At 46.4% G+C, this 10217-nt stretch overlaps 1 protein-coding gene across 3 annotated transcripts in view; it reads right to left on the bottom strand.

Moving 5' to 3' along the window:
- The window catches only part of LOC102199919 (histone deacetylase 4-like), an 80776-nt gene that overhangs the window by 53875 nt on the left and 16684 nt on the right, over positions 1-10217 (bottom strand). Inside the window, exons 1-2 of one of the 3 annotated variants that reach the window (XM_005752899.1) lie at positions 5926-5960; positions 1432-1500 (exon numbers count right to left, since the gene is read on the bottom strand). In XM_005752899.1, the coding sequence (XP_005752956.1) occupies positions 1432-1500; positions 5926-5938 (82 nt within the window). In that variant the 5' untranslated portion in view covers positions 5939-5960. Of the gene's footprint in view, positions 1-1431; positions 1869-5925; positions 5961-10217 lie in introns of those variants that run through there. The other 2 variants (XM_005752898.1, XM_013915872.1) reach the window with 2 other exon arrangements.

Genomic DNA, 10217 nt, shown 5'->3' with positions numbered 1-10217 from the left:
GTGCCTGATATGTCTAACTAGCACTTCAAAACCTCCAAGCAGTCGGTTTAGCATTACATAAGATATGTCAGCATCCTAACAAACAAGAAGCTGGCACCAGAGTCTGCGGCTAAATTACGACATCTCTGCTTTGAGCTTCTGCAGATTTGCAGGAAACGCAATTTATTCGGTTAAAAAAAACAAACAAACACAACGCTGGTGAAAAAATGGACCTGCGCAGCTGCGTGCAGGTGCACCGACCAGAGCTTTGCACTGTGTGCAAAGATGCAACCACCAGCATCTGGTTACATTAGGATCACATGACAAAAGCGGCTTTAATGATGCAGCGATGTAGATGCTAAGATTTCCCGCAGCTCTCGCTTCTCAGGAGAAAGAACCAAACGGTCCGGGGTCACACCAAAGCGGAGGGCCCCGAGCCGCTCTGTATCCAAGACAACAGATTTGGAGAATATCTGATGAAGTCACTCCGGCAGATTTCAATATTTTATCAGCGCAGCCGGAAGGCGCGCAGAAAACAACCCCAACAGAGGGAGCGCGTGAAGCCCGTGAAAGACCAAGACGCTTAGGGTCGAACCAAAGATGAAACTTTGCTGTTTGCTCCCCTGAAGCAACAGGCTGTTCGAGCTTACAGCACTTCTTCATCGCTGCTCTGGGAGAGCCGTGGAAAGAGCAGCAGGGGAGGAAATTTATGAATCAGCCTTTTGCCATTTTTGTTTTCTTTTGTAACTATTTTTCAACCACGACAATCCAAATTGTTCTGTGTTAGAAGCATTAGAAGCGCCCTCATTACTGAATTAGATAATGCATTATGCATATATTACCTCAGACTCATTTCTCCTTCAGATTACCTCATCTCTCCATCTGTGCCCCTTTCACTTCTGTACTCTGGCCTCCCTCTGCGCTGCTCCATCTCTCCTCTGTCCTCTCGCTGCTATGAACTCTCCACGCTTGTATGCTGCTAATAAACACTTGGCGATTTGAGCATACTCGGGGTGGCGGGGTTCACAGGAAGTGGTGTGATTTGTTTGGGGGAGATGAAACTGTAATAGTTTGTTTTGGTGTAGTTTCACGTGAGCTCGCAAACACACTGCTGGATTGTCATTCAGCAAAAAAAAAAACCAAGAAAAAGGAAAAACAAACGTCACGCTGACACACCAGCGTAAATAAAACAGAAGTACGGCGTCGTCCCGTCAAACGCCGTCAACCTTCAGTCGGACAAAGTGCAGAGACATCTCTGACGTGATGGCACTTCACAAACGGCACGACAATTTATGACATCCCAGGAGAAACAAACACGCATGCAAAGTGACACAGGATGTGGTTAATAGTGAAATCACGTCTGTTCACACACACACACACACACACACTCTGGTTTATAGAAGCTCACACACACATACACGTGCACCCAAACAAACATCCAGAGTGTCCAACCTGTTGGGATGTGGTTGAGCGCCGATGTCTTCAGGACCTCGAGCGGCTGCTCCTTTCCCAGGATTCCCTCTGTGGGAGAGAGAGAACACTCCGCTTCAAATATGGTCCGCAACATTGAGACAAGCTTCCAGCGACAAACCTAATCGGGCAGTTTTTTAAAAGAAAAAAAGAAACAGAGCCACAGTGCAAACAAGCGGGCTTCAGGTCATCTGCGCTGTGGCCGGCGCGTGCAGCGGCAACGGTACCGACACCTGAGCGCGTTCCATTGGCCGGAGAGAGAAAGCGAGTGGTGAATGCGCGGAGGGTCTTCGCGACCGCGGGGGTGCTCGGAAAAGCTCTGAGGGGACGCCGAGGGGCGCGCGAGTTCAGCGTGCGAGAGGAGAGGAGAGGAGTTGGGGCTCGACTGATGCTGCCTGTGCTCAGCATAGCAAATGTGGCTGGCAGCAAGCAGCGGCGGCAGAGAGGGATGAGGGGGATGGTGGTGGCGGGGAGGTGGGGGGAGCGATGGAGAGGAGGAGAGGGAGGGAGGGAGAGAGGTAAAAATAGCTCACCCTTTTGTGTGTAACGGCACATGCAGGAGCACACACAGGCGCACACACACACAACACACATGCATACAGACACAAAGACACTCCTCTAATGTGCATGTGTGCGCATGTGTGTGTGTGTGTCTGTGTGTGTGTAGGCTGTAATTATAGTGGCAACATGAAAAGGCTTTTGTAGCTGCCGAGCCCTGGGAAGACATGGCTATAAAAAGCAGAGCCACGGAGAAGGGTAGTGGTGGAGGAGGAGGATGCATCAGGGGATGGAGGGGGTAAGAGGGGAGAGAGGTAGAGGGAAGCAGGGATGATGAGGCGATGGAAAGATGGAGGAAAAAGCAACGAAACGGCGAAACGAGAAAAAAAAACACTGACATTGAAATAGTGCATGCATTGCAACCGCACACAAACCTGCGACTACTGCTGCTGCATCCATCCTCTATATGTGTGTGTATTCATAGTAAACACGAGCACCTGAGCCATCTGTGTATAAATACATTTACATCTAAAAATCCTGAGCACAAGGCTCAAAAACATCTGAGGGGCACAAATATGCAATTATTCCTTTTGGACGCGAGATGAAAATCCATGTAAAATCCCTCCGGAGGCATCAAAAAGGAAAAAAAAGGAGAGGGAAACGGGCGAGCGTCTCGCTGTGCGTGATCTATTTCTGGAATTCTCTCTGGACCAGACGGGCACATACACACAGACGCACGCTCTTAATTAGCCTTGAAGCTGCAGGGATGCGTTTTGCGCTGATTATGTACGTGCATTCGTCTCGCGCCACCTTGCGCGAATTGATGCACCAGTACCCCCGAACCCTCCACCTTCAACCACCCTGTCCCCCCCAACAAGTGAGGGTTTGGGCGTGGGCTTGAGTGTCACATTTGGCCCTGTTGAAACAGATCTACACACACAGGTGACATTCAAATTCAAACTCCTGCAGACTTTATGTAAAGAGCGAGGAAATATTACAAGGTGGTCAAAGCCTCTCCAAAAACAAACCCGTCCGCATCGGTGAGAGCCGATATCCCCTGACGTTCCTTTTCAAATGAAACACACGCTGCTGCATTTTGCAATGGAAATGAGGTGCATCTGCCTGTGCATGACACCTGTGGCTTGGAGTAATTCTACGCCCTGCTTTTGCACAAATTGCTGGTGGGAGCTTTACATCTCCGACTTTTAAGTGTGGGGAATTGGTGGAGGGGTGCGCGTGTCGTTGTCTGTGGTTAGTTAGACAAAGCGTATAAGCTTTCAGCCCCAAACCGCAGGGTTGATACCCGACACTCACGTGGGGAGGAGGGAGCATAGGTGTGTGCTGGAGCACTGAAGAGGGAGAGTGGGACACACAGCAGTCGGAGAGCAACGTAATGAAGCGATAACCCGCCAAAGTAGTGCCCTATACCTTGGCGACAGGATCCATCAATCTTAAATGTAGCCTAGTTACACAGCAGAGCCCCCCCCAACACCTCAATGTAGCTCCTTCATATCTCCCTTTCTCCATTCCTCTCCATCCTTCCATCCTTCAGTTCCACTGGGTAAGAATCGGGAGACAGGGAGCCATAAATAGCTTCTTCTACCCTCAGGCAGAGAGTTAGTCGACTCAAGTTAGCGTAGCTGCATCAAAAATATGTTGTCATAGGGAATATAAATGGGTGGGGGGGGGGGGGGTGCAGGACTAACAAGCTTAGCAAAATGGTGAAGGGGCTCCGTCCGCCGCATCTCCCAGGAGAGACAAGAGGCAAACTTGACCCGGTCCTGGCAACGAGAGCATACTGTATGTTGACAGAGGCCTTTGTTATGCGGGAGAAAAGAGAATGAGACGTTTGTCTGCGCCGCTGTGGCATTTACAAAGCGAGACAGTGACTGAGAAAGAGAGGAAGGATGCTCCGGCCCTCATTACATTCAGCGCACTTCCGTTCTGGCTGCTCTGTCCAGGGTGACTCCAGCGAGCAAGGTGAACCCGACAGGAACAATACGATTAATCAAACACGCCTCTCCTTGAAGAGGCTTTTTCCTCTGGGTCGCAGATTCGCTTCCCAAGGGCACCGGCTGACGTCAGGGACCCCGATAAAAAGAGAATGAGTGACCCCTGCGTGAGCCCCGGCCAAGTTTGCGTCCTGCGGACGGTCAGAAAACAACCATCTGACCTTTCGTTTCAAGCTGGAAGACTTGGAAAAACAAGGCGGTCACACATCTTACATGTGACAGAAAAATCAGAAATGAGTTGGAAATTGGTCATTACGCTGCAGACGCGTGTCCAAAACGCTGTTTTGCTGTGCAACTTCCACAGACCATAAGGGCTTACGTGTGACTTACTTACGTGTGAGATATGTTCAAAAAAGCCGCACATTTAAGATAACGCGCCTGATTTAGAGAAAACCACCAACGCCACACGGTGAAGACCAACTGGTTTGCTTGCATCATAGCAAATAGCCCAGGCCAATTTGACTTCCACAGCAGTCAAAATCTTGAATACTTGAAGTCATGTTCAGTACGTGAAGGCCTGAATTCACTGTGCACCAAAAGCAAACAATGCCACAACATTCAACAGAGGGTTGTGACAACGAGCCTGTTGCCACTGCACACAACTGTACAAGAACGGTCCCATAAATTGGCCCTTTCACACTCCGTTTCGACTGTGGTGCATAATAATGATATTTGCCACTTCCTTCGACTAGGATCTCAAATATGAGAGTGCCAAATGTACATTCATAACACAACCTGGTTGGAACCAAGACAGCTGCCGGATTGCTGCTTGCTGTACTTTTACGATGTTTGAATTTGCAGCGTTTACCAAGCAGTAAAAGCATTCAGGGGTTCAGTAATGCACGTGCAACTTTCACATCTGTGAAGGCACCATTAATGCTGAATGATATAAATACAAGTTTTGGGGCATTTTAAAACAGAAAGGCCTCATCACTTCAGCAACATGTTTTACAACAGCATGGCTCGATTCACCCCAACATACATACTAAATCTACTGTGCAGTGAGGCAATGCGACACAAACAGAGCTGCAATCGACTTAAAAATCAACTTCAGCGAAAAATCCAGTCAACGCTGCTTTATGAAAATTTGGAAGACAATTAGAGCATCTTAAAAAATGGGGTGTATATTCCCCCAAAATAAAAAGACATTTTAAATAGAAGTAAAACTTTGTATTTTTCTGTTTTTGAATTCTTAGGTTTTTCTCAGAAATTCAGAATTCTGACATTTTCAGAAAAAAGTCATAAGTCAGACTTTTTTTTCAGAATTCCGACTTTTTCTGAGAATAACCTTTTCTCCGACATTATTCTCAGAATTCTGACTTTCTGGGGAAAAAACCCCCCAAAGAATTCTGAGGTAAGAATTTTGACTTTTCTCTCAGAGTTGTGAGAAACAAAACACACAAAAAAATCTCAAGCACAGGCTTTTGTTCAGTGGCCCTAATCCTCTTCCGTACAAATCCCTATCAACTGGGATTCTGATGCCAGTGATAAGCTTTTCGATATCATTTGAGAGCAGCTGTATGGTTGTATGGAGCTGCATGGTTCAACTTTACATTTATGGAGACAAAAAAACCCCAAAACAAAACGAGAAAGCTTGCAGAAAAGTGAGAGCTTCCCAATAAGTTATGAACATATGTTAAAACTCTGTAACTTGATTCCAGCGTTCGTCGAGCACGTCGTCGTCCTGCTGGCTGTTGAAGGCAAAAAGAGTTTCCAAAGCGTGCGCTGTTATTCGTTTATTTGGTGACAACAAAAGCAGACATTAGCCCGAATTAACCCACAAAACCTGAAAAGTGCAAATTATTTCAACTGACAGCGATCTTGCGTCCATCTTTAACATTCTCTACTTAATGGGCAGCCATGATGGTTGCTAGGAGATTTGTGATGCAACCGTAAAGCTTTGCTCGCTGGGCCTTACAACAGCAAACACCCACAGCATCAGAGCTCGCAGTTGCTCCGCACCTACCATGCACGCACATCTCGACTCTTTAAGCGCTCGTGTGCTTCGAATTCCGACAAAGATGATGCATTGATCCTCTTGCGTAACCGTAGTATTTCCTTGATGCCCTGGCCAGACATTTGTGCTTCGTGGCAAGCACTGTGGAGCACCATGTCAAAAGGCACAAGGATTGGGCTCCCAGGCAGCAGTGTAAACCGTAATTGCCGCTGACAGCATGCTGGCAGAACACAGTGTATCCCGTTTCTCAGCTGGGACTAGACAAAAGACGCGGGGACAAAAGATGCGTCCCTTCATTAGCTCATGTTCGCTCTGCACTGTCTTTGTCCTGCCACCAATTAAAACCGCAGCTTTTCTCATATGCTGAGACATCATCCTGCATAAATAGCATGTTTTAGGTGTTATTATTATTTTGGAGGAGGACAAGCATGGCTGCAGCAGCAGGATGCTGGTGAGGACACGGTGAACCTTTTGCATCCAGGCGAGTCAGACGCTGCACAAGAAACCCCCTGGGTTTGTCCTGGGATGGGACTCTCATGTTCAGCCAAGTTGGTGGCGCATGGGAGGACAGCGCTGACAGACCGTCTGGCTGGCAGCAGCCTCATCTGTGTTCACCGGGTTCAGCGAGGGAGAGAGGGTGCGGCATTTGTGGGAACACGCCACTGAAGTGCATTTTGCAATCTGCCACAATTTTGTAATTGGGTTTCGGAGGGGCAGAAAACAACATGTCAGCACAAGTGGACGGCCAGGCAAACGTGACAATGAGGCTCGAAATTACCCTCGATGAGGCTCATGCACCTAGCACAATGACCGCCCGCACAAAAGAGCCAGCGGTCGTGTCACGCATGCACTCGCCCCGTGCTCCATTTTTAGCCGCACGGCAACAAAGCGCTCAATCACGGCGAGGAGAATCTACACAGGAGACCAAAAATAATGATCGTTTGTTCGCCGTGCTTGCACGTGCACATCTCTCCTGTGTGTGTGCTTCTAAAAATAGACTCGGGGATAAGCCGGGCCCTCTTCATTGCAGTGAAAGCTTTTAACCCTTTCACCTCTGGATTTGAGCAGAGACTGCGTGCATTTGGAGGAAGAGGCTGGACAGAGGTCAGTGAAAGCAGAAGGGGGAAATAGAGTTAGAAGAAAAAATGCATTTAATGCATGAAACACCTTTAAACTTTGGTCAGCTGCTGCAAGTGGCTTTCACTTTACTTGAAACTCCTGAAATGAGCTTCCTCTATTTCAGCAGCCAAATACAGCTTTACTGTAGCAGCTCTGATGGACCAGTGAGGAAACACCGTCATACTTATGTGTGCTTCACTTTCCTCAGTTTCTCTTGCAATAGGATGAAGGAAAAAAAAAAAGGTTTCTTTTTCACTTTTTCCATTTACTAGTTGGGACAAGCCACCGAACTTCCAGTCCCAACCCCATTCCTTAAATCTCTATGCTGCCGCTTCCCCAATAATAGTATCTGGTAGGTGTAATAAAAAGCAAATCTATAATATAGACGTATAGCCATCCAGAGATCTGTGTGCATGCCTGTGCTGTGGTGGTTGTCAAGGCAAGGGTAAATGCTTCTCAGAGCAGCAACCTGTCAAAATAAAAGGGGGGGGGGCTTTAATTTTTAAGTAAAAACGAAAGGTAATAAATCACCTTTCTGGCCCTGCCATGTGCGATAAGGCAAACTACAAGACTGTCAGCAGCAGGGCGACAGTGCGGGAGCTGAGTTTTTTATTAAAGCCTGCCTTAATAAACTTGCAAAATTAGTTTTTGGTCACGACAACAATTACCTAGAAAGTATGAGGCTACGTGTCTGGGGATGTATTTTTTTCAGCACTTTAGATAGGACCGAGAGGAGAAGCAGTGACAACACAAGTCGCAATGCTGAGGATGCAAGTGTGTGATGGACCCCTGGGAAGGTGATGTCAGTGAAAACTGCATGGATACACACTTGTACTGTACAGCAAGTTACAGTGGTTTGGGTCTCTGGAGTCAGATTTACCACAAGCAGCATGAGGGGGGAAAACCCTGCACCACGGGTAAATGCATGTGCGTATCTGTCTATGCTTGACGTCAGCAGAGGTCCCACGGCATACCTGCGAAAATTCCCCACAGGCCTGATAGTAAAGGTGATAGTAAACACACGACGAGGGTCTGGAGCAGAACCCTTAAACTAAGACAAAGTGGTGCAATGTAAACCTTGTGAAGATCATGTTTAGGTGGAAACTAGCGAGCTAGCTTCCTGCTAACTTCTAACTCTGTTTAATTTAATAAATCCTGTTTTCATGGATGTTAAACTTAATTGTTACACCTGGTAAAGCAGCAACGCTGATCGTTTTATTGCAGATGAAAGAATTTAGACAGTTTTTAACTCTCGGTGATGCTGCAGTGTTCGTTTGACTTTGGGACCTGAAGCAGACGGAGTTTAGGACAGTGTTGCCCACTCCTCAGTAAGGAAAACCGCTATTGGCTGTCCTGCAAGTCGCTAAAAGTCGCTAAATGACGTCATCGCCTAATTTGCATAATTGGTAATGCTAATTTAATTGTAACCTACGCTGTCGGAGAGAGAAATAACATCGTGGAAGAGACAGTAAAAAACTTCCTAAATGCAGTTAGAATTTATTTAGAACTACAAATTAAATTTCTTTTAGTGATTATTGTTTTTGGCTTTTTTGGTTTGTTTTGTGTTCCAACCCTGCTCCTTTACCCGGGCTTGGTGTGATGCATCGGCCACACAGGGGTAAATTAGTCCATTTTTTACTTTATTAGTTTGCTTTGCAGTTTTCTTCATTAATCATTTGGTTAAACCTAACACTGGTATTATAGCAACATCGTGTGTTTCTCTTTCTTTGAGTTACCTGGGTTTGGGCGGTGGCTGTTTCCTCTCTGGGAAAAAGGCGTGGCTGAGGACTCTGGGAACAAAATGCCTGCTCAGCAGGACCAACCATGGGCTTACCAGGAGCAGGGGTGTTTAAGGTTTAGTTAGGTTATTCTGTGCTTAGTTAATATTAGTGTGCGTTTTTATTTTCCCCCTATTGTGTGTAAATGGTTTGGCCAAATCATTATAAAAGCTACTCTCATGTGTCTTTGTAATTAGGTGAGTTTGTGAGTTGTGTCTCACTTTGTTTTGTTTAAGTTTCTGGAAATTACTTTTCATAGAGTTATATTTAGTTGACCTGTTTTATGGGCCTGCTAAGAATGGTTTTGAATGTTGTTAGTTTTGGACTTTGAGGGTTAAAATAAAGAAAACCCTTTTTGAAGACACTTTTTCGCCTGTGTCCTCTTTGCTTTGGCTGCTTGGTCCCTCGCACTTGGACCGGCAAAAGTGACCCAAAATAGGCACTCTGGTGGAGTTGCTTTGTGTGTGTGTTTATAAGTAGTTTTAAACCTTGTGATCCACAAAACAGCATACGAGTAAAAGAAGAACTGACTGCGTTACAGTCAGTGCGGAGCAGCGGCTTCGCTCATGCGCAATTCATTTGCAGTTTGGACGCACAGGCGTGAACATCTGCTGCCCTGATAGCAGCGGGGGGAGGACTATCCTCCGCCCGTGAGCGCTTTGGCACGGGTGCGGTGCCCACGGCAGCACCGCTGCTTGTTGAGAGTAAGAGCGATACGCGCGTTCATGTCAAAAAGTCGTCATAAATAAGTCTCCAATAACACCAGAAAAAGTCGCCAGATTTGTCGCTAGTCGCTTTTCAGAAAAGAAAGAGAAAAAAAAAATCGCTAAGGGGTCTGAAAACTCACTAAATATAGCGAGAAAGTCGCTAAGTTGGCAACACTGGTTTAGGACCCAGATTACTCCGCGAGGCTCCTGACTACGGTAGCCGTAACGCTCCGACAATGCATCTAGCAGTGCGCATTCATAGCTTACCAAAGTCGTACTAAAACATTTGACATATTGCTGCACGCTGTGTGCTACGTAAAATCGGTTCAAGGTCAGTAAGCACAACCATAATTCATAGATAAGGCACACTGTCGATGTTTCAGAAACTTAAAGGATTTTAAGTGTGCCCTATAGTGTGTAAAAAATGTTATACAGAAGAAAAGAAGATATTGCGAAATATATTGTTACCGCTCATGCTTCAAATTATACCGTGATATGGATTTTAGGCCATATCGCACAGCCCTAGTTTCTAGCTATACAAGGCAATTTTATTTGAAGTCCCTGTGTGTGAATAACCATGTTTATCCATTATATTTGCCCTCATTAACCTGCTGCCTTTCACTTATTACAGCACAACAAGGATGACTCCCTTCTATATGGATTCGATACCCACTGCACTGCACAGCAAACATATTCA

The sequence above is a fragment of the Pundamilia nyererei genome, unplaced genomic scaffold, assembly GCF_000239375.1.
Source record: "Pundamilia nyererei isolate P.nyererei 1_Seehausen unplaced genomic scaffold, PunNye1.0 scaffold00390, whole genome shotgun sequence".
NCBI classification, from domain to species: domain Eukaryota; kingdom Metazoa; phylum Chordata; class Actinopteri; order Cichliformes; family Cichlidae; genus Pundamilia; species Pundamilia nyererei.
This window is presented reverse-complemented; position numbering and strand designations above follow the sequence as displayed.